The following is a 25,395-nucleotide window of genomic DNA, read 5'->3' as shown; positions in this document are numbered from 1 at the left end:
CAGGACGGGGGAGGGCGGCGGCGGCGGGAGGGGGACGCGAACGGCTCGCTCCCCCCCGCCCATCCGTCCCGGTTGGGCTCGCCGCGCGCGCGCAGGCGCAGTAGGCGGGGCGGGCGTGTCGAGGGAGGATTTAAAATGTTTGGCACATGCGCAGAGGCGGCCCCGTGACCCCGGCGGCGGCTTTTGGGCGGCAAAGGGGCGCCACCCACCCGTTCGTGTCGGATGGGGGGCACGGGCAAGTGAAGAGGAGGAGGAGGAGGAGGGTGGGGGGGTGTCTCCGGATGGATCCGCGCGTGGCCTGGATTCAGCCCGAGCAGAAAGGCCCCGCCAATGCCCTGTGGATGCAGATCTGGGAGACGTCGCAGGGCCCGGGCCGCTCCCCCCCGCCCCTGGAGCCCCACCGCGGGGCCCAGCGCCTGCACAAGTCGCCCTCCCTGTCGTCGTCCTCCTGCTCCTCCAACAACGAGTCGGGCACCGAGAGCCCTTCCTCCTCCTCCTCCTCCTCCTCCTCGTCGTGGCCCGGAGGCCTCTTTCACTTCCCCGACAGCCCCGCCCCGCCGCCCCCGCAGCAGCAGCAGCAGCACCGCTACCACCCGGGCCGCAGGAAAAGGGAGAATAAAGCCAGCACCTACGGCGTCAACTACTTGCAACAGCAGCAGTTGCAGCAGCAGCTGCAGCAGCAGCTGCAGCCGACGCCGCTGCAGCAGCAGCAGCAGCAGCAGCAGAGGCCCGGCACCCCCTGGAAAACCAGGACCTACAGCCCGGGCATCCAGGGGTAAGGCATTCCTGCACTGTGGGTCGTTTTAAATGGCATTTATTAAGCGCTTACTCTGCGCGCAGCGCCGTTCTAAGCGCCGGGGAGGTTGCAATATCATAAATAATGATGGTGTTGGTTAAGCGCTTATTGTGTGCAAAGCACCGTTCTAAGCGCCGGGGAGGTTGCAATATAATACTTAATGATGGTATTGGTTAAGCGCTTATTATGTGCACAGCACCGTTCTAAGCGCCGGGGAGGTTGCAATATAATACATAATGATGGCATTTGTTAGGCGCTTACTATGTGCAAAGCATAGTTCTAAGCGCTGGGGAGGTTGCAATATAATACATAATGATGGTATTGGTTAAGCGCTTACTATGTGCACAGCACCGTTGTAAGCGCCGGGGAGGTTGTGATATAATAACTAATGATGGTACTTGTTAAGCGCTTACTCTGTGCAAAGCACCGTTCTAAGCGCTGGGGAGGTTGCAATATAATGCATTATGATGGTATTTGTTAGGTGCTTACTATGTGCAAAGCACCGTTCTAAGCGCTGGGGAGATTGCAATATAATGCATTATGATGGTATTTGTTAGGTGCTTACTATGTGCAAAGCACCGTTCTAAGCGCTGGGGAGGTTGCAATATAATACATAATGATGGCATTTATTAAGCGCTTACTCTGTGCACAGCACCGTTCTAAGCGCCGGGGAGGTTGCGATATAATACATTGCGATGGTATTTGTTAGGCGCTTACTATGTGCAAAGCACCGTTCTAAGCGCTGGGGAGGTTGTGATATAATACATAATGATGGCATTTATTAAGCGCTTACTCTCTGCACAGCAGCGTTCTAAGCGCCGGGGAGGTTGCAATATAGTAATGGTGGTATTTGTTAGGCGCTTACTATGTGCAAAGCACCGTTCTAAGCGCTGGGGAGGTTGCAATGTGATAAGTAATGATGGTATTGGTTAAGCGCTTACTCTGTGCAAAGCACCGTTCTAAGCGCCGGGGAGGTTGCAATATGATACATAATGAGGGTATTTGTTAAGCGCTTACTCTGTGCAAAGCACCGTTCTAAGCGCCGGGGAGGTTGCAATATGATACATAATATGATACATATGATACATAATGTGATAATATGATACATAATGATGGTATTTGTTAAGCGCTTACTCTGTGCAAAGCACCGTTCTAAGCGCCGGGGAGGTTGCAATATGATACATAATATGATACATATGATATGATACATAATGTGATAATATGATACATAATGATGGTATTTGTTAAGCGCTTACTCTGTGCAAAGCACCGTTCTAAGCGCCGGGGAGGTTGCAATATAATACATAATGATGGTATTTGTTAAGCGCTTACTCTGTGCAAAGCACCGTTCTAAGCGCCGGGGAGGTTACAAGGTGATGAGGTTGTCCCACATGGCGCTCACAGTCTTCATCCTCATTTTACAGATGAGGGAACTGAGGCCCAGAGAAGTGAAGTGACTTGCCCAAACAGTAATAATAATAATGGCATTTATTAAACGCTTACTCTGTGCAAAGCACCGTTCTAAGCGCCGGGGAGGTTGCAATATAATACATAATGATGGTATTTGTTATTTGTTAAGCGCTTACTCTGTGCAAGGCACCGTTCTAAGCGCCGGGGAGGTTACAAGGTGATGAGGTTGTCCCACATGGCGCTCACAGTCTTCATCCTCATTTTACAGATGAGGGAACTGAGGCCCAGAGAAGTGAAGTGACTTGCCCAAATAGTAATAATAATAATGGCATTTGTTAAACGCTTACTCTGTGCAAAGCACCGTTCTAAGCGCCGGGGAGGTTACAAGGTGATCAGGTTGTCCCACATGGCGCTCACAGTCTTCATCCTCATTTTACGGATGAGGGAACTGAGAGGCCCAGAGAAGCGAAGTGACTTGCCCAAAGTCACACAGCTGAATAATGACGGCGTTTATTAAAAGCTTACTCTGTGCACAGCATCGTTCTAAGCGCCGGGGAGGTTGCAATAAAATAAATAATGATGGTATTTGTTAAGCCCTTACTCTGTGCAAAGCACCGTTCTAAGCGCCGGGGAGGTTACAAGGTGATCAGGTTGTCCCACACGGCGCTCAGTCTTCATCCTCATTGAACAGATGAGGAAACTGAGGCCCAGAGAAGTGAAGTGACTTGCCCAAATAATAATAATAATGATAATGGCATGTATTAAGCGCTTACTATGTGCAAAGCACCGTTCTAAGCGCCGGGGAGGTTACAAGGTGATGAGGTTGTCCCACGGGGGCTCACAGTCCTCATCCCCATTTTCCAGATGAGGTACCTGAGGCCCAGAGAAGTGAAGTGACTTGTCCAAAGTCCCACAGCTGACAGTTGGCGGAGCTGGGATTTGAACCCTTGACCACTGACTCCAAAGCCCAGGCTCTTTCCACTGAGCCATGCTGCAGGTTGTCCCACATGGGGCTCAGTGTCTTCATCCTCATTTTACAGATGAGGGAACCGAGGCCCAGAGAAGTGAAGTGACTTGCCCAAAGTCACACAGCTGAATAATGACAGCACTTATTAAGCGCTTACTTTGTGCAAAGCACCATTTTAAGCGCCGGGGAGGTTACAAGGTGATCAGGTTGTCCCACGTGGGACTCACCGTCTTCATCCCCATTTTACAGATGAGGGAACTGAGGCCCAGAGAATAATAATAATAATGGCATTTATTAAGCGCTTGCTATGTGCAAAGCACCATTCTAAGCGCTGGGGAGGTTACAAGGTGATCAGATTGGCCCCCCGGGGGGGGGCTCAGTCTCTATCCCCATTTTCCAGATGAGGGAATTGCGGCCCAGAGAAGTGAGGTGACTTGCCCAAAGTCACACAGCTGACAGTTGGCAGAGCCGGGATTTGAACCCATGACCTCTGACTCCAAAGCCCAGGCTCTTTCCACTGAGCCACACTGTATCGATCTAGGATTCTGTATTGATGCAACGGAGGCCTGTCTGTCCTAGTTTTGAGGTCCGTCTACCCCCCGCCCCTTCTAGGTTGCGATCCCGTTGGTGGGTCGGAATGGTCCCTATTGATTGCCGAATTGTACTTTCCGAGCGCTTAATACAGTGCTCTGCACACAGTGAGCGCCCAATAAATACCATTGAATGAATGAAATTCCAGCAGAGCATCCCCTTCTTCCTCTCCAAAGACCTAGATAATAACGGGATGGCGAGGGCAGGCCCCAGGGAGCGTGATGGGCGCTTCTTACGTTCATTCTTTCATTCGTTCGTGTTTATCGAGTGCTTACTATGAGCAGAACACTGTACTCCTATTGCAGCCGTAAACGTTAGCAAATGGCCCTTGCATTTCTATCTATCCTTTTAGCCTGTGAGCCCACTGTTGGGTAGGGACTGTCTCTATATGTTGCCAATTTGTACTTCCCAAGCGCTTAGTACAGTGCTCTGCACCTAGTAAGCGCTCAATAAATACGATTGATGATGATGATGGATGGGTAGATGGAGGGTGGATGGTCCCAAGGGGGTGGCTTTTTTAATCTTTTATTCTTTCCCTTCTCCTCGAGGTGGGTTGAGGGGTGTGAGAAGCCCAGGGTGGGGTGAGGGATGCTTGCTCACGCAGCCTCGCCCGGAACTGGCTCGGGCCAGGCTGTAAAAATAGCAAGAGTGCTTGAAGGTTAAGTCACGGCCCCTTCTGGAAGACATTTCTTCAACTCACTATTTCCTCCCCCCACCCCTGCTTGTTGGGGCGGGGGAGGCCCGAGAACCTGGAAGCAAGCGAGGGGTGCGAGCAGCCGGCCCCGGGCGCACCCCGGTTTTCCCTTGGATCGGGTCCCTTTGGGGCCAAAGGAAGAACGGGCCGGGTCGAGGGAGAGGAAACCCAGTTATCCTTGGCAAGGCTTGTTGGAGAATAATAATAACGATGGTATTTTTTAAGCATTTAAGACAGTGCTTTGCACATAGTAAGCGCTTAACAAATGCCATCGTTATTATCATCATCATCAATCGTATTTATTGAGCGCTTACTGTGTGCAGAGCACTGTACTAAGCCCTTGGGAAGTACAAGTTGGCAACATACAGAGACGGTCGCTACCCAACAGTGGGCTCACAGTCTAAAAGGGGGAGACAGAGAACAAAACCAAACATACTAACAAAATAAAATAAATAGAATGGATATGTACAAGTAAAATAAATAGAGTAATAAATTTATACAGGTGCTGTGAGGAAGGGAAGCAGGTAAGATGGGGGGGATGGAGAGGGGGACGAGGGGGAGAGGAAGGAAGGGGCTTATTATTAAGCCCTTACTACGTGCCAGGCACAGTTCTAAGCACTGGGGTAGATACAAGGTGATGAGGTTGGCCCACTTGGGACTCACAGTCTTCACCCCCACTTTACAGATGAGGTAAGTGAGGCACAGAGAATCTAAGTGACTTGCCCAAGGTCGCACAGCAGACGAGTGGCAGAGGCGGGGTTAGAACCCACGACCTCCGACTCCCAAGCCCCGGCTCTTCCCGCTAGGCCATGCCGCCGATCCGGACGATCGTGGACCGGCGGGCAGGCCCTGCCCAGCTCCCCCCGGGAATCGCCCGGTGTCAGCGAAACGTCACATGCGAAGAATCGCCTGGGTTCGCAAAGCGGCGGAGTTTGCTGTTGGATTAAGGAACCCCGGCCCGGGTTTCTGGCCCAAGTCGGAAATTTTTTGGAATTTTCAGGAAAGTTCAAATTGAGCTGACCGAAGAGGAGGAGAGCAGTCACATGACTAGGAACCGTTACATTTAAAAATGAGCGCTTCTGAGGCTTAAAGTTTTCAAGAGAGCAAAATCATGGCTGATATGTGCCCACTAAACAGTATCGAAACAGAAAAGTCTTTTCCCCCTGCCTAAAGATTAATGCGGACACCCCTTCAGAGTCGGGTGAGGAGGCGACTGCACTTTTTTTTCCTCTTTGCTGGGTGAAATTAAAAATCTTCATTTCAACTTATTTGAAGGCAGCTGAAAGCAGCTTTCTATCTCTGTCTTAAATGGCATGCGTTTGCAGATGAGTAGATCATTACTATCATTAATATTTTGCAAAACCCGACCAAAAACAAGTATGGGAGGAAAACATATAATGCCCATCTTTAAATAGTGGTTTGACATAAGTAAAACTAATAATAATAATAATTAATAATTGTGGTATTAAGCACTTACTACATGCCAAGCAGTGTTCTAAATGCTGGGGTAGATTCAAGGTAGCCAGCACAGTCCCCGTCCCCCATGGGGCGCTCAGTCTTTATCCCCATTTTACAGATGAGGTTAACTGAAGCACAGAGTGAAGTGACTTGACCAAGGTCCCACAGCAGACCTGTGGCGAAGTCAGGATTAGAACCCATATCCCCTTGACTTGCAAGCCCAGATTCTTTCCTTTATGCCACACGACTTCTCAGAGAGATTTCTTGTTCACTTTTGTCGACTTAACCTGACAGAGTCCTAAAAACTAGGCTTTAAGTACCTGATTCATGCATGGTCTGAGTGGATAGAGCATGGGTTTGGGACCTGGGGTCTAATCCCGGCTTTGCCACCTGTCTGCTGTGTGACCTTGGGCAAGTCACTTCACTTTTCTGTTCCTTCATCTGTAAAGTGGGGATTGACTGAGCCCCATTTGGGACAGGAACAGTAGCTGGTGTCCAGTCCAGCGCTTAGTCCGGTGCCCGGCACATAGTAAGGGCTTAACACATAGCATTAAAAAATTTACTAAATGGGAGATAGTGCCTGCGTTCTAAATAAGAATTGATCTGGGGTTTAAGTGGTTTAATAAAGAAAAGAACAGTCCTCGATTCCAGTGCATCCCAACCCTTTTCTGATGGGGATCACCCTACCCTCCGCCATCTCTCCTCACACAGTTCCTCAAAAGGAGGGGATTGCTCGCAGACTGCGCCTCGTGTGCTACAAGGTGCTTGCTGCTGTCTTTGTATCGGTGCATTGGAGGTATTGCTGAGAGCCCTCTATCCTCCCCCGGCCCGGGTACATGCATTCAAGCCAAGTGTGGCCGTGACTGGCGATTCCTGGGGCACACGGTAGAGTCACTGATCTAAAAGGATCATTGACCCACATCAAACGGAAACTCTTTACCACTGGCTTTGTCACTCAATTTCTCCCCTACCTTAACTCTCTGATCTACTCCACCTAACCCACCCACTCCGCTCCCCTATCCCCAACCTATTTTCTGTATCTCAGTCTCATCTATCCCACCACTGACCCCCTGTCTGCGTTCTCCTCGGGAGACTAGATGCCCTCTCCCTTCACATTGGAAATGCCACCGTTTTCCCCAACCTCAAACCCCTCCCAAAGTCCTGTTTCTTCCAAGTGGCCTTCACAGACTAGGCCTCTTTCTCCCCGTACCCCGTTCTCCGGCACCCCATCTGTCTCCCCACTCTGCCTCAACTATGAACTTGTCTGTGTACCCCTTAAGCACTTGGATACTCACCCCAGCTCCACGATAATTATGTAACTATTCATGTCCTCTACTCTCTCCCTTATCCCTAATGTACATTAAGCTTGCTCTCTCCCCTTGTAGACTTTATGCTCCTTGTGGGCAGGGATCACGTTTACTAACTCTGTTGTGCTTTCCTGAGTGCTTAATACAGTGCTGTGCACACAGTAAGTGCTCAATAAATACTGTCAATGGATTGATTGACCTGTTCCGTAGCCTGGCCCAAGACATTTCTCTTCTCGGCCATTTACTTGGCTGGAAAGTAGAGATGTCAGAGCTTTCCCCTTCTCTCATAGGTAGAGAAATTATGGCGTAGTGGATGGAGCACGAGCCAAGGAGTTAGAGGGTCATAGGTTCCAGCCCCGGCTCCCCCACAGTCCGTTGTGTGGCCCTGGGCAAGTCATTTCACTTCTCTGGGCCACAGTTACCTCATCTGTAAAATGGGGATTGAAACTGTGAGCCCCACGTGGGACAGGAACTGTGTTCAACCCAATTTGCTTGTAACCCAGCGCTTAGTACAGCGCCTGGTACATAGTAAGCGCTTAACAAATACATTAATAGTAAACAACTAACTGAACCGAAGGTGTTTTGGAAAATACAGTGCTATAGATGGTATTTTTGCGGTTAGGTATCTGTCACGACAGCTCTACCATGGGGTCTGTTGTTCCTAGATCCTTGAAAATGTTGAATTTCAAAATGAACACCCCCCCCCCCCCCCCCCCCCCCACTGGGGTTTTGCTGATGATGGCGTCTCCCAAGGCAGGAACAAAAGATTCATTCATTCATTGTCGTATTTATTGAGTGGTTACTGTGTGCAGAGCACTGTACTCAGCACTTGGGAAATACAAGTTGGCAACGTATAGAGACGGTCCCTACCCAGCAGTGGGCTCCCAGTCTAGAAGACAGATGAGCATCAGTGCCTTGCACACAATAAGCGCTCAATAAATACCATTGATCGACTGAGGCTCAGACTTCAGGATCTAGAACCTGCGCAGAAGAATTGATTGCAATAGTGATAGTGGCTAGCACAGCCCCTTTGTCACGCTCTCTTTCCTGCCAGTCCTGCTTCTGCTGAGGCATGGAGGGCTATGAGCAAGGAAGTAAGCTTATAAAAGACTCGTTCTCTAATTTGTCGCTTTTTATCTGCAGTTCATATATAGTTTATCAACGACACCACCCTCTTCTTTGGGAAAGACAGAATTCTGAAGAGAAGAATAACAAAAGAAGCTTATGGGGTCACCTGGTCCTCCCCTCATCTTTTTATTAGACTGCTGAATTGGAGAGATGCCTGGTGGACAAATTGATTAAGCATCCCATTCCAAGTGTAGTTACAATCCTCTACCATTCCTTTTGTGAGAACACATTCTACTTAGTTATCGCCTAATTCAAAGCAAATATTCATTAACTAGATGACTTTTGACTTTCACAGATATGTAAGATGACAGTAACTTCATCCAAAGTTTGAATTCCCTTGAACCTTGTACCAGTGTGGGTTGGATAGCTGGGACTGATCTCTTCTTTGCCTATTCATGGCAGTATGGTTCATTTTCAGTTGGATCCTAGAAAGTGAGATACACAGGTGCACACATAAACTTCTTTTAAGAAGGAGAGGTAAACGGGAAAATATATCTGACCTGTAGCATGACAGCCAGCTCAATTAAGGCAATGCAATATTAGTATTTATTCAGCCAACAAAATGTGGTAGTTTTCTGCCAGTCTTGTACCGAGAAAATGATTCAGTTTAGTCAAACTCTGCCGCCCATGCTCATTGGGGGGGAAAAAAGTAAAGATTTTGAATCTTAAGGTTTTACCTGGAGAATTGCGTTTTTATTTTGAACATCTGTGTTTGGATGTTCGGCTGTAGGATTTTGGCAGCATCCATAGACAACTAAGCCTTGCTTCCCTGGTTTAAGGTGACTTGGCATCCGGAGCTTGGAGAGCGTTTAGGGTAGTCTCCTGGAAGTGATCATTTACGAACATTTTACTGCCAATAATGGGCTGGGACTTTGCCATCAGCACCCCCTGCAGAACTGCTCCATCTCTCCTCCACCCCCAGTGTTTCTTGTAAGTTTTAAAATCAAAGGTGTTTATCCGGAGCTTACTGCATGTAAAGCACTGCACTAATGACTCTCTTCACAATGACAACAGCCGTTAATTCGCTAGAATCAGAGCGCTCCAACTCTGGAACTTCTGTGGGTCGCTTGAACTTGTGAAAGCGGACTCTTTCTGGTTCCCTGGGGGAAAGAGGAACATTCAGGCAGTGGTTTTATCAGTCGTATTTACTGAGCGCTTACCGTGTGCAGAGCACTGTATTAAGCACTTGGGAGAGTACAATATAACAGACACATTCCCTTCCGACAGTGAGCTTACAATCTAGAGGGGGAGGTAGATTTTAAAGTAAATATCAACATAATGTTAATGTAAATTGCAGATGTGTGCATGAGTTCTGTGGGGATGAATCAAGGGAGCAAGTCAGGGTGATGCAGAAGGGTGTGGGAGAAGAGGAAAGGAGGGCTTAGTCAGGGAAGGCCGCTTGGAGGAGGTGTGCTTTCTTTCAGTGAGATTTTGAAGGTGGGGAGGGGAGTAATTCTCTGTCGACTATGAGGAAGGAGAGAGTTCCTGGCCAGAGGCAGGACGTGGGTGAGAAGTCAGCGGTGAGTTAGACGAGATCGAGGTACAGTGAGAAGTTTAGCATTACAGGAGCAGAGTGGGTGGGCTGGGTTGTAGTAGATGACTATGGAAACTTTACTGTGTGCAGAGCATTCTACAAAGTGCTTGGGTGAGTACAGTACAGTTGGCAGGCATGATCCATGTCCACAAGGAGCTTCCAGTCTATTGGAAGATGCTGGAGATTCATGGACCTGAGGGTCACGCCTCAGTCCCAAAATCTTGTTCCTTAATAGCTCCCAGATTTTGTCACCTCTGGTGGGAAGAGAGGAAAGGATCCTTTTCCCCTCCCAAGTACTTTCTGGTCACAGTAATGACACCGTAGCCTGGGATCCCAGCGGCTTACCGCGGAGGGAGGGGTTCCTTCCCAGCGACTTTCCAGAGGGTACCTGGCAGGTAAGCAGACGTCATCTTTAGTTCACTCATCTTTAAACAAACGAGTGGGTAAAGGAGCATTATTATATAGTCAGTTGTTTTAAATCTCCTCAGCTCTGATAGTAGCGTAACTTGGCTCTCAAGATTTTCACGGGCCATTTGGCGAGCTATTTACCCAGCTGTTTTTCCATCCCCCAAATACTATCAAAGTAGCAACATGAACCACAGAGAATTGCAGTTCTAATTAAAGTTCAATAAACTTTTTTACTCTACCGAATTTCTATATAATGTGGCTGAAGCTGCTTGCCAATTTCTTCCAGAAGTTTGAAAGGCTTCTCAGAATCCTTTGTTCCTCTAGACGTGCTTTCTGGTTCTTCATTAAAGAGCCTAATGGTAAAATTGTTTAAAGGAAAGAAAGTGAAGTCTTTGAGGCCCGGTCCATTTTTAATTGCAACAATTTGAAGTAAAAGAATCAAGATTATACAGTCTGTGCCTTTCTGCCCTCATCCTCCCCTTCAGGGAAATGAATGTAAACTGTATCTTCTGTCAAATTGGCATAAATTGTTGCCACTTCTAAGTGAGCAACTGTTGGCGTGACTCAATGCCAGGTTCAGATGATGCTAATCCGGGCAGCCCAGTCAAACTCTTACTGGACCAGTGCCACCCTTAGACATTTAGTTTGTGGCTACTCTTGGGATACTTGCTGTTTCAGGTGGGCTTGCCTCTATGTAGTTGTATCTTTTTTTCCTTTTCCTAACCCCTCCGTCCCCTTTTTTATTGGGACTGCTTCACCCAGTTGGTGCTTTTCATTATGTCCCGCTGTAATAAGAAATTTACTTTGTGAGGAGCGGCGTGGCTTAGGGGAAAAAGCATGGGCCCAGGAGTCAGAAGGCTTGGGTTCTAATCCTGGATCCACCACTCATCTGATGTGTGACCTTGGACAAGTCACTTAACTTCTCCTGTGCCTCAGTTATCTGTAAAATGTGGAGTCAATATCTGTTTGCCTTCCTACTTAAACTATGCGCTCCTTGTGGGACTTGATTATCTTGTAGCTACCCCCACACTTAGTACAGTGCTTGGCACATAGTAAGTGCTTAACGTATTCCACAATTATTATTATGATTATTAATAAGTTTACAGCATTCCACTCATTTCTCACATTGTACTCTTAAGTATAGACACGTGTGTGTGTGTGTGTCTGAGGGAAAAGTGAATCGCATTCTATTTGTTAGTCTAGCATGTCAGCCACCTTTGGTTTATTTTACTTTAAACCCTGGTGGGCTAATGAAGCAGTGTGTCCTAGTGGAAAGAGCACAGGCTTGGGAGTCAGAAGACCTGGTTTCTAACACAGCTTCATCACTGCCATGTGACCTTGGGCAAGTCACTTAACTTCTCTGTGCTTCAGTTCCCTCATTTGCAGATTAGGGATTCAGTACCTGTTTTCTGTCCTGCTTAGACTGTGAGCCTCGTGGACCTGAGTGTCTTGTATCTGCCCAGTGTTTGGCGTATCATAAGTGCCACAATTGTTAATGAAGGGTCTTAAAGCTATGAATGAGTTAAATTGCCTTTATATCAAGAGGAAAAATGGTGTGTAGTCCAACTGACAGTAAAAACTATCTCTTATTGGCCCTGAATGGCAGGAAAGAAACAAAAGATGGTTCCGGGAAGTAAGTGAAGGAAGAAAAGTGATCTCATGGAAAAAAGAGCAAGGCTTGGGGATAGTGTCCTTGAGATGTTTAAAAGAGGACTCTCCCAAGGTCCCAAGCGCTTAGTACAGTGCTCTGCAGACAGTAAGTGCTCAATAAACACGATTGAATGAATGAATGACCTAGAGTCTGGTCAAATGCTTGTTCTTTAACCAGGAAAATCAGTCCTTTCCCAAAAGACTGTTCATTGTGTTTCAAACATTTAGTTACCTAGCAGGTGTCAAGACTTGTTAAATATCCAGTCTTAGTGGGAATCAGTTTTGAACTCCAAATCGCTCTATCTAGAGTTGAGCTAGTAATGAATCTTTAGCAAACTGAGGTGCTAGTAGTTTGTGGGTGGATTCTGGGTTCTTTCGTTTCAGTGAAGACATGAAGCAAGATCATCTGTACAGGCAAACTTCTTATTAAGAGGAGTGGTTGTCTGTCTTGCCTGTCATGAAACTCTTTCTGCTCTCACTTTTCCATCTGTAAAAGGTGGGTACACACTTCTTGTCTCAGGTATTCAATAAATTAATATTTATGTTTTGGACTTGAAGTCCTGAATTTACTCTGACTCAAATGTTCTTACATACTGAAAATCTTTTTCTTTAGCAGATTTTCCCAATATAAGTTAGGTGAGAACATAAGGTGTTGTATGGTGTGTATATCTAACAAGTTTCATTTTTAAAATTGTTTATGGCAGATCTGTTCGAGCCTTCAAATACCTTTGGATTTGGTCGAACAAAAAGGGGCTTGAAAATCTGTTCACATCCCTGAATGTAGACCACAAAACTGGGAATCAGGAGTTCTGCTCCATGTGGCTTTTGACAGTTCACTTAACTACTTTTTCTCCATCTGTAAAATGGAAATAACTGAGATCTTGGGATACAGTTTTTTTAGTGGCATTTGTGTTTACTATGTGCCAGGCACTGTTCTAAACACTCTGGTAGATACAAACTTATCAGGTTGAGCACAGTCCATGTTTCTCATGGGGCTCACAGTATTAATCCCAATTTTGCTGGTGAGGCACAGAGAAGTTAAGTGACTTGCCCGAGGTCTCACAGCAGGCTCATGGTAGAGCCAGGATTAGAACCCAGGTCTTTCTGACTCCCAGGCCACACTATCCACTAGGCCATGCTACTTCAGTGAGAATAAGTGGAAAAAAGTGGAAAGAGTGTTGGTTTTTCAGAGACAAAGTGGTATAGAGGTACCAGATAATACAGTTAAAACACAAGTGAAAAGCAGACTCTTGCAAGACAGTTGTTTAAATCTTGGTTTTTCTTTTTTCAAGTAAATTGGTAACTGAGGTCAGTAATGATTTGGAATTCGTCAGTCAGTAAAGATTTTAGAATTCATGCCACCTAGCAAAATCACTTGCTCGTCTGTGATCGGTCAGTAGTACTTACTGAGCCATTATTATGTGCAGAGCACTGTATTAATCAGTTGATATTTTGAGTTTTCTTTAACAATTAGTGACTAAAAATTTGGATATCTAATAGTTAAAAAGTCAATTTGGTATTCAGGATTTGATGACTGCATTGAAATAACCAAAGAAAAGCAGGAGAAATGTAGTCCTGTGGTATGTGAGCTTTACAAATTTTTTACAAGACCATTAGTGGGTAAATGTTACCTACATATGGGTTGAATTTATATTTGTGACACATAACTAGTAACAGTACATCTGACCGTTGTTTTTATTCTTCCCCTTTCCTTAAACAAAAACTATCCCTAGTTTAAACTCCTCCATCAGCATAACCCTTCCAATCTGTACCCCCTTGCGATGGATCGGATTTTTCTCAACATTGCACTGAGGCTCCCTCGAGAAACAGTAGAATAGAACTTCATGTAGTTCATGTTGTTACAGGGAATTGAGGGCTTAAAATATAGGGCCTTTAGCCCTTTGTGAACCAAGGTCTTGGTCACCCAGTTTGTTTCCTGCTTTCAAGATGGAACTCTAAGGTGGAATTTTTAGGAAAAGAGTCCCAATGTTTTGTAAATACCTTGCCATTTCACAGCTCAAAGCCTCTGAGGTAGATAGTGTTCCACCTTTTATAAAACAAAAGTTTGGGTGGTATCGGTGTTTCAAATTACATAAAGACTGATTTGCTCGTTTTTTGAAGGGGATCTAAGTTGAGCTCTTGAATTTCATGGGACAAAGGAATTATAAATATATGTAACAGAACAGCCTCACATACATGAAGTCACGTGCCCATCACAACATAGGAGACTCAAGATCATTGTGAGTAGTGGAGCTGGGTTAAGCCTGTAGTTGGAATGTAGAATGAAGCTCTTAAAAGGAGTGCACTGAAGTACGACTGGTGACAGTGACACAGGATCTTTTTCACTAAATGTGGTGGCACGACTGTGGTACTTGGAAAAACCAGGAAACCCCCAAAACCTTCCTATATCACAAAAGTTGTGACTCCTTCATAGCTGTTGGAAACTCAGTTTTGGTTTTTCTGCATTACAAAGCAGTTGGGAGAGTACAGTTGTAGAAGAGACATAGCGCCTTGCTCTCATGGAGCTTAGAGTGCCAGCAGATGTATTAATAATCAGTAATTGGTGTTTGAGTGCTTTCCGTGTGCAGTGCACTGAACTAAGAACTTAGGAGGGTATGATAACAACAGCGACGATACGCAATGATAAATGATACGCAGTTACTGCCCACAATGAGAGGCAACACAACCTAGTGGATAGAAAACGGACTAAAGGGTCCGTTCAGAGGACTAAAGGGTTATAATCCCGGCTGTGCCTCTTGTCTGCTGTGTGTCCTTGGGCAAGTCGCTTTCACTTCTCTGTACCTCAGTTACCTCATCTGTAAAATGGAGATTGACTGTGAGCCTCCTGTGGAACATGGACTGTATCCAGTCTGATTACCTCAGATCTACCCCAGTGTTTAGTACAGTGCCTGGCACATGATAAATGCTTAACAAATAGCCTTTTTTACTTTTATAAAAAAAAAAGGAGCTTCAGACTAGAAAGGGAGGCAGACATTAAAGTCAGTTACAGATTGATACTCGCCCCAATCCCACTGCAAAGTGCTAAAGAAATGCAGACCTAATTTCGTAATGATTGACTCTTGGTTTAGAAATAATTTTCACCCCAGCTTTAGATGCAATTGCATTGTAGACAAGGTCCCTTTTCCTCCCAGTTGGTTCTGAGGGAGCATGTGAGTGCCACAGCAGCCAGAGAAAATGGCAGCAAGCCAGAGACAGCCAGGAGTTTGCAGGCTTTTAGTATAACCACATTTTGAGGCCTCTCCTAAATGATCTCTCAAACTGCATTCTAAAGGAGTTGTTACTACCTCCCTTTTTTCCTGCTTAAATGCCGGGTAATCACTTTCTTACCAGGACTGTGTCCTAGTTTTTTTCACATCATCATGGTAAGCCTTTCTTTCTTTCTTTTTTTTTTTTTTGAAGCAAATCAAATCTCTTCTTTCGGCATTCAAAGATTATAGCCCCTAGCTAACACAATCATGTGACACTATTCGAAATAGGCTGAGACTATTACACAGTGAAATTTACCCTTAAATAATTCACAAGTCTGTCATATCATTTCCTTCTTAACTGCCAGGCATCAGGGTCCTGACATCTATATGCAGATTGAAGCAATCCTGTCACTTATGGGTTTGCTTAAGTGTAGAGAAGCGGCATGGCATAGTGGATAAAGCATGGGCCTGGGACTCAGAAAATCATGGGTTCTAATCTCAGCTCTGCCACTTGTCTGCTGTGTGACCTTGGGCAAGTCACTTCACTTCTCTGGGCCTCATCTGTAAAATGAGGATTGAGACAGGGACTGTGTCCAACCTGATTTGCTTGTATCTATCCCACCACCTAGTACAGTGCCTGGCACGTAGTAAGTGCTTTAAAAATACCATCATTATTATTATTAGTAGTAGTAGTAGTATTAAGAAAAAATACGGAGAGGAGAAAATTTACCTTGTTTCTTGAGTCTCAGCTTAATGGATTAACCATCTTTGGAAAAAATCTACTTTTGCAATTGTATGGCTCTGTACTGATTTAAAGCTGCTTGATTTCTCAGTTTACGGTTGCTGTTGAAAGCCGCCCTGACTTCCAAGTTAGCAGTGTTCGTTTTAGACATTAGAGGCTCTGTGAAGCAAAGGAGTTACGTGTTTGGAGAAGTTGGTGGGGAACTGTGTCTCATGGAACGCAAAGCTGTCCGCATTTAATCTGTCCTTTTGACTCATTGCTGCCTTGACTGTGTGCAGAGCTTACTGCTGTTAGAACCTCTGCCCCCTGAGTCGCATAATGTCTCTTTTTTCCATGCATACCTTGTCTGATAAAGACCAGTGAATGCCAAAAGGGAATCAGGGACAGAGAGGAGCAACAAGCGCCTGGATCAGAGCTCCAATCTATCAGCGGATTTATTGAGCGCTTACTGTGTGCGGAGCACTGTGCAGGGTGCTTCAACTTTCAGCCACTGTCCTTTTTCCAGCGACAAGCCCCAGTATTGTATGGTAGACCCCTTAACTACAATGTTGGACATTTGATTTATCTGGTGTCTTCCTCTCTGCTGGGGCAAACCCTCCTGATTTGTCTATAGGAGCATGCCTCCCATGTGATAAGTAGAAGTGCACTAAGAGCGAAGGAGCCCTGGTTACATTCATTCATTCAATCATATTTTGAGTGCTCACTGTGTGTAAAACACTTAGAGGACAATATAACAATAAACAGATGCATTCCCTACCCACACTGAGCTTACAGACATCTACATAAGTGCTGTGGGGTTGGATCTAGCCGTTCTATCTTATTCCTAGCATAAGAGAGTGTGTTAGAGTGAGAGATTCCTGCCACGGAAAAGAGGACTATACCTCCTTAGGGAATAACCAAGAGTCTTCTGCTCTTAGCGTGTCCTTTGGCTCTTAGCTCATTGGAAAGGGCACGGGCTTTGGAGTCAGAGGTCATGGGTTCAAATCCCGGCTCCGCCAATTTTCAGCTGTGTGACTTTGGGCAAGTCACTTCACTTCTCAGGGCCTCAGTTACCTCATCTGTAAAATGAGGATTAAGACTGTGAGCCCCAAGTGGGACAACCTGATCACCTTGTATCCTCCCCAGCGCTTAGAACAGTGCTTTGCACATAGTAAGCGCTTAACAAATGCCATCATTATGATTATTATTATTATTATTAACTGTCTAGCGTGGGACTTGTAGTGCTATTCAGTGCATCCGACAGGGGCTCTTTCTTACAATGACACCATGGCAACTCTGGGAGAGACAGGTTGGCACGATAGTGGATTGTTACTCTCCTCCAATCCCTTCCTTGTTCCCCGTCCATCTGACCTGGCTGCCCAGTGAGTAACCATTTTGGGTTCATTCCAAATCCGATTGTGAATAGTCTGTAAAACTGGGTGGACTCAATCGATACCTACTTTGTATGGATCTCTGGACTAAGGGCTTGGACGAGCCAACCAGAACGAGACACATTAGCTACCGTCAAGGAGCTCACAGTCCCATGGAGGTGACTTACAGACAAAAACTTTCCAAACAGTGTGAGCAGGAGGAATCATGTGGCTCTAAGAAATAGTAGTTGGCTCAGACTCACTAGCAATCAATAACTGCTTTGGAGTTGAAATCCAAGTAAAGATATATTTACGTATCTTATTCCTGGTTGAGAATGAGATACAGTTAGGTGAGAGGAACTAAGAGTGTGAGCTCAGGAGTAACAGGTCCAAAGCACCGATGTGTAAAGATGGGGCGGGCTGGTGGAGAGCCCTGAAGCCGATCCTGAGGAGGTTTTACTTAATGTGGAGGAAATCTTAGGCTTTGGAGGAGTGGAGAGCTGTGTGCTGAGCACTGCTTCAGAAAGGTGAACTGGGTGGCGTAGATTAATGGGGCCAGAGACTGAAGGCAGGAAGGAGAAAGGAGGAAGTCTGGGAAATGTGTAGGAAGACTTATAGCGGAATAACTAAGTCAGCTGTATTTTAAGACTTCCTCAGTGTACGAAATATGCTTTGGTTCTGAAGCACGAAGATTATGTTGTTTATGAACCCCTTGTTAGGGGAGCTGACATTGTATTCTGCGCAGCTCGACTGCTGCTGGGCATTTATGCACAGTCATTTCTTCTACCGTATCACTTTCTGCCCAGAAAAGGACATGGATGGGAAGAAGAATGTTCCCTAATTCCTTCTTAGAGTTCTATCCAGAATGCATAGGGAAAACCCATACTAAGGGGAAGCTGAGGGTAATGTGGAACCCCTAAACTATCCACATGTCTTCAGCACCTGTCTTGGAGTACAGGCTTAGAAACTGGATGCAAATGGGAATTGTGGCTGAGGGAGCTCTTGGGGCCTAGCCAAATAATAATAATAATAGTGGTACTTGTTAAGAAGCATTTACTATGTGCCAGGCACTGTACTAACCTCTGGGTTGGATACAAATAAATGGGATTTTCATTCATTCAGTCGTATTTATTGAGCGCTTACTGTGTGCAGAGCACTGTACTAAGCGCTTGGGAAGTACAAGTTTGCAACATATAGAGGCGGTCCCAACCCAACAGCGGGCTCACAGTCTAGAAGGGGGAGACAGACAACAAAACAAAACATATAAACCAAATAAAATAGAATAAATATGTTCAAGTAAAATAAATAGAGTAAAATAAATAGAGTAAGGAAAATAAATACATAGAGTTGGACGTAGTCCCTGTCCCATATTGGTCTAACAGTCTTAATCAGTCAATCAATCAATCGTATTTATTGAGCGCTTACTGTGTGCAGAGCACTGTACTAAGCGCTTGGGAAGTACAAGTTGGCAACATATAGAGACAATCCCTACCCAACAGTGGGCTCACAGTCTAAAAGGGGTAGACGGAGAACAAAACCAAACATACTAACAAAATAAAATAAATAGAATAGATATGTACAAGTAAAATAAATAGAGTAATAAATATGTACAAACATATAATCCTCATTTAAAGATGAGGTATCGGAGGCCCAGAGAAGTGAAGTCACTTGCCCAAGCTCATATACAGTAGACAGCCTGATTTGCTTGTATGCACTTAGAACAGTGCTTCACACATAGTAAGCACTTAAAAAATGCCATCATCATCAAGTAGAGGAGCTGGGATTAAAACCCAAGTCCTCTGGACTCCCAAACCCGTGCTCTATCCATTAGGCCTCTCTGTTTCCCTGTGCAGCGTACTGTGACGTGTCCCCGCAGCCTCTGCCCACTTTAGGGAGCTGCAGGGAGATTGTGACCAGAACTCAGGGCTTCTGATTCCCAGAGAGTGCCCTTCTACCGGGCCAGCCAACAGCAGGACACGTGAGAATCTGGTGCCCCACTGCATTCATCTGTGAACTGTGATCACGACGGGGTAAAGATTGCCCAGTTTCTGAATGCAGTGCCTATATGGTGCCGCGAACCCAGGCGACCGGGCTCGTTGTACCAGTGTTTGATTTCCCCATCGTTTCTCTTGGTGGGACTTCCTCGCAGCCTGGGGGAGAATCGAAGCCCTTATTGGGATTTTAATGTTTCGGAATGTGAAAAAGCAGCCGGCGTAACAGCAACTGAAATAGTTTTATGAATCCCATTTGGTTAGCCACGTAAACTATAATCATGGGCCTCTAAGGTAAAAACGTGATGGTGTGATTTAAAGTAGTGGCTGAAATCCATGCTATTAGAAATCCTGTAAATGTAATACAGAGCAGGAGTTATATCATTTAAGCCCTGCCAATTTAGGAGAATGGTGTGATTATCTTTTGGTAAATTGTATTCAGTTTATGGAGCAACAGTTACTTTAATATTCCGGTGCTCTATGCAGTTGAATTTCCACACAGGTCTAAGAAAAGTAGGGTAGCTTGGACTGTAAGAAATATTAATGAACAGAGTTGGTAACAGTGTCTCCCTTCGAATGAGTTCTAAGACTTCAGAACCGAGAATCTTCATGAAGGTATTGTTAATACTGATAGCGATTTGTGCAGTGGCCTTCATTCTCCCCTGTTCCTTCCAGGCAGTCTCTCGCTGGTGCCTGAAGTGCAACCGAGATGATAGACAAGTTGTCAAGGAAGATTTCTTTTTTTTTTCCACTCATATCCCTCTCAGTTGTTTTTATAAAAATGGTGTTTGTGAAAACAGTAAACAAAACTGCAGCATTAATGTGAATTAAGATAACAGCACTATACCCTAAGTGAAACACCTCAAGTAATGATTTGATCAAATAAGAGTGTAAATATGGAGCCATAATGAAAGGTCTGGAATGAATTTTTTTTGGTGTGTGTATATATATATATATATATATATATATATATATATATATATATATGGCTGCAGCACTCAAAGTATTTCACACGCCATGATAATACATACATGATAATAATAATAATAATGGTATTTAAATGCTTACTATGTGTCAAGCACTGTTCTAAGCACTGGGGTAGATAGAAGTTAATCAAGTTGGAAACAGTCCCTCCCCACATGGGGTTTACAGTCTTAATCCCCATTTAACAGATGAGGTAACCGAGGCACGGAGAAGTGGCTCTCAGCCATGTTAGATGTTTGATTTGCAGCTCTTCAGTTGATGAAGCCTGGTCACCCCTGAGCAAGGCACATGTTTCCTGCCCTCATTTCATTATTTAATTATGTATTATGAAATGGAAATGGAATCTAATCCCTGTCACAAGTTCATCAAAAAATATTTCAAAGGGAAGCACTTATGCCAAGGTAAACCTTGTGGCTTTATTTTGAAGTGAGAGAGCACTGCAAGAAGTACTGACACTAGAATTGAATAGCTCTGTCACAGAAGAGTGTGGGATTGTGGGTGACTGTATATTCCAGAAGTAATTTAGCCAAAAAGCATAATTTTAAAAATATTGCCGAGTTCTTTCAGTGTCTATATATATAAGCTCATTTTGGGCAGGGAATGTGTCCACCAACTCTCTTTGAAGTGTACTCTCCCAAGTGCTTAGTAGAGTTGATCTGCACAAAGTGAGCACTCAATAAATACCACTGATGTATTCCTTTGTAAAGTAGGCAATTTTAAAAGAATTACTTTCCAGACAGCAAGTACTGCACTGCTGTTGCCTCCCTGTGACTTCAGGCTCCTTCCAAAGTGCCTAATTTACCAGGAGAATTTGATTTACGAATTCTGTAAAAAGCACTATGAGGCTTATAAATTCTTTCCTTAGATTTGTGTGACATAGGTGTGACATTCTCTTGGTTCTAATATTTAGAGATTAAATTTTTGATAACATTTTTAGTTTGGGAGGAGAAGTGAATATTTTGGTTATCATAGGGACATTGAAAGTTTTGGGTGGCTTAAGCAGCACGGCAACATTGTGTATTTGTCTGACACCCTGATGGTTAGGCATGAGGTTGAATTCAGTTGACTGCCAAGACATGCTGTCATAACCAAAATACACTGTTTAGTCTTGTTAAATTTTGAGATGATGAAAACATTTTATTTGGCGTACTGGGAAGTAATTCTCTAGGATGATAATTCTCAAATAGTCTGTTTCTAATAATTTTTGATGCAGTAGTCATTCAGAGCAACCCTTTTGGAGACGATGATACTGTTCCTTTTGATGCTCTTCACATACTTTGACACACACTTGAGGTTAGCTTTCGAAAAGTAATTTCCTTCACGCTTGCATAGAATCAATTAAGGGTATTCATTGATCCCCTACTGAGTGCAAAGCGCTGTACCATGCATGTGGGAGAATGTGATGGAAGAACTTTCCATACAGTTTAGTGTGTTGGAGAGGGACAGGGGTGGTAGACAATATTTATTGACAAACTGGAATCCAGAGGAAGAACCAAAGATTTATCAGGTAGAACCAGGTACATTAGGATAAAGTAGCTGAATTAATAATTGAATGTCGCTATGTGTTTAGGTTCCGGGGTTGGGCATAAAATATGTCAGTGGAAAATAGTTATCCTTTTTACTTTTTGTGAATAAAGGAGATAGTAAAGGAGTGGATAGAAAAAGGTAAGACCGTACCAAGAAGTCAGAATTGGAGAAGCTGTACCTTTTTAAAAAGTTTTTTATGGCTTTGTCAAGCACTTACTATGTTCCCGCCACTGTACGAAGTGCTGGAGTAGATACAAGCTAATCAGGTTGGACATAGTCCATGTCCCACATGGGGCTCACAGTATTAATCCCCATATTACAGAAAAGTTGTGACTTGCCCAAGGTCACATAGCAGACAAGTGGTGGAGCGGTCAATCTAGGTCCTTTTGATTCAGGGGCCCGCGCTCTACCCACTAGGCCACATTGCTTTTTCATTCATTCAATAGTATTTATTGAATGTTTACTGTGTGCAGAGCACTGTACTAAGCGCTTGGGAAGTACAAGTTGACAACATATAGAGACGGTCCCGACCCAACAGTGGGCTCACAGTCTAGAAGGGGGAGACAAGAACAAACCAAAACATATTAATAAAATAAAGAGAATAAATGTGTACAAATAAGAATAAATATGCACAAATATAATATATACAATATAACACATATAATATAATATAGTATAATATAATATAATAATATTATAATATAATATAAAATATGTCTTCTAGACTGTGAGCCCACTGTTGGGTAGGGACCGTCTCTATATGTTGCCAACTTGTACCTCCCAAGCACCTAGTACATCTGTTTTCTGGGTTGGACCAATGGAAGGGAAGCTTGAATCCAGTCTGTACACTATCGTTGAGGATGATTTTCACTTGCAATGGACAAAGTATTGGCAATTAAAACGGGTTTGGTAGTGGAGGTGGCAGTGGTGAAGCTGGTTGCTGATTGCCAGAGAGCACAAAATAATAATTTTTTTATGATACTTGTTATGTGCTTACTATGTGCCAGGCACTGTACTGAGGACTGGGGTAGATACAAGTTAATCAAGTTGGACGTAGGTCCTGTCCCACTTAGGGTTTGTAGTCTTAATCCCCATTTTACAGATAAGGTACCTGAGACAGAGAAGTTAAGTGACTTGCCCAAGGCCACCCAGCAGATAAGCGGTGGAGCTGGGAGTAGAACCCAGGTCATTCCGACTCCCAAGCCTGCGCTGTATCCACTAGGCCACGCTGCTTTGCAATTAATTAATGAACTAAATGAATGGTTCCCTAATTATCTGAAAAGATGAATGCTCTTCCCCCCTGCAGAGTGCCTAATTTTCTACTTGCTTTAGGACTTGGAAGAATCGGGTTTATCATCAATAAATACGATTGATTGATTGATTGATTATATGTCTTCCTAGAAATGAATGGGGCTTTCAACCTAACCTCTTATTAGGTTAAAAACATCTTATAGAATACAGCGCATGAGCAGTCAGTCTTTACTGTATATTTCTACGTGGTGGAAAGTAATTCAAATGGGCCCTGACAGACACTCTTCTTATTTTTTTCCACACACACCTACGTTAGTGTCAAAGTCATTGTAAAGGACCGGAAAGTACTTTTGTTTTAGTGCTAATACAGCTTTTTCTCGTAGATCAATTCCGTGTTATGACTCAATATGTAATACAGTCCTTAAAGTAGATTTTCACAAGTTTTGATTTTCAAGAGTCACTTCTGCAAAAGGTTTTTTTTTATGTAACTTCTTTCCAGATTTAGAAATTCTTTCTATCTTAAAAAAAAAAATACTTTTGGCCTGAATTAGCCAGTTGTGCTGCCTGCAGAAAGCAAGACTGGCTTTTTCCGTGGACGTGCTACATTGGGTAAGATCTCTGCAACTGCAGCCCTGCCACTCGGTCACTCGGGAAGTCATTCCAGGCCCGGGGGAGGACGTGGGCCGGGAGTCGACGGCGGGACAGGCGAGAACGAGGCACGGTGAGGAGGTGAGCGGCAGAAGAGCGGAGGGTGCGGGCTGGGCTGGTGAAGGAAAGAAGGGAGGTGAGGTAGGAGGGGGTGAGGTGATGGACAGCCTTGAAGTCGAGAGTGAGGAGTTTTTGCCTGATGCATATGTTGATTGGTAGCCACTGGAGATTTTTGAGGAGGGGAGTAACATGCCAGCTGTGTGACTTTGGGCAAGTCACTTGACTTCTCTGTGCCTCAGTTACCTCATCTGTAAAATGGGAATTAAGACTGTGAGCCCCCCTGTGGGACAACCTGATCACCTTATAACCTTCCCAGCGCTTAGAACAGTGCTCTGCACATAGTAAGTGCTTAATAAATGCCATTATTATTATTATTATTATTATTATGTATTTGAGTTGAAGTGATACATATTTTCCTATATTGCTTATTTCATTTAGGTTCTCATCCAATCTTGTGAGATGAATTGGTTAATTTATCACTTTTTCCTTCTGTTAATGTTTTTTCTCCCTTTTAGTTAACACTTTCACTAATACACTTTGGTGTAAATTGTTTTCTAGGAGGCCTCTGCCCAGCCAAGCAACTAGTCCTATTAATCAACAAGTTAAATGTAGGAAAATCATTTTAATATCATTTCTAGGCTGGGGTTTTGTGTATATATAGCCTCATCGGTATTTATCACCTACTATGTACAGAGTAGTGTTAGGAGAAGAGTGGCCTAATGGGTTAAACGGGGGCCTGGGAATCAGAGGATCTGGTTCTAATCCTGGTTCTGCCACCTGTCTGCTGTGTGACCTTGGGCAAGTCACTTTGCTGCTCTGTTCCTCAGCTGTCTCATCTGTAAAATGGGGATTAAGACTGAGCCACATGTGGGATGTGGATGGTGTCCAACCCGATTAGCTTGTCTCTCCCTCAGCTCCTAGCTCAGTGTCTGGCACATAGTAAGTGCTTAATAAATACTGTGGGAAAATGAAGCATACAATAAAAACAAGATAAGGTCCCTGCTCCTGAGGTGCCTACAGTTAAATGGGAAGCCAGGCAGAAATAAATATACCTACATTGGGAATGAAAGGGGAAAACTGAAAGTTAATTACAAAATATGTGTAAGTGGAATTATTAAACCAGTAGAATCATCTGATAAGGATGACTAGTGCTGACTGGATTGTGGAACGAGAGGTAGGGATAAATCAGGGAATGCTTGGAGGAGGGGGTGACCTTTTAGCATTGTTTTGAAGGTGGGGAGGGACATGTCTGGGCAGATAGGGTGGGGAAAATTCCATGTCGGGGACTGACAAGTGGAAGAAAAGTCCTGAGCAAGAAGGTAAGAAGGAGACGTGATATACATTTTGGGGAAGGAGGAAGAGCTTCAAATGATGGTTTAGAAGAGTTGAAACTAATATTTTTGTGATGATAATAAAATTCTATATTTGGGAAGTTCAATTATACCCGTATTGATGTCACATTTTCCCCCCTTCTGCTTCTATTTACTAGACTTCATGAGGAAATAATTGACTTTTATAACTTCATGTCCCCTTGCCCTGAAGAAGGTATTATGAGACGAGAAGTAGTCAAACGGATAGAAACTGTCATAAAAGATCTTTGGCCTACTGCTGATGTAAGTGTATTTTTGAGAAATTCTGCTTAATTTATTTTTATTTTAGTAACAGCTATTTTGCACATTGAACACATGTTT

General features: G+C 44.3%; 1 protein-coding gene across 2 annotated transcripts in view; it reads left to right on the top strand.

Moving 5' to 3' along the window:
• Nucleotides 1–281: 281 nt before the first annotated feature.
• TENT4A (terminal nucleotidyltransferase 4A) overlaps nt 282–25,395 on the top strand; it is a 44,154-nt gene continuing 19,040 nt past the window's right edge. For both annotated transcript variants that reach the window (XM_038770500.1, XM_038770499.1), the window contains exons 1-2: nt 282–775; nt 25,194–25,317. In XM_038770500.1, coding sequence (XP_038626428.1) covers nt 282–775; nt 25,194–25,317 — 618 coding nt within the window. The remainder of the gene's footprint in view (nt 776–25,193; nt 25,318–25,395) is intronic.

Source organism: Tachyglossus aculeatus, chromosome X3, assembly GCF_015852505.1.
Source record: "Tachyglossus aculeatus isolate mTacAcu1 chromosome X3, mTacAcu1.pri, whole genome shotgun sequence".
NCBI lineage: Eukaryota > Metazoa > Chordata > Mammalia > Monotremata > Tachyglossidae > Tachyglossus > Tachyglossus aculeatus.
The sequence above is the reverse complement of the archived record's forward strand: the minus strand, read 5'-3'. Positions and strand labels throughout refer to the sequence as shown.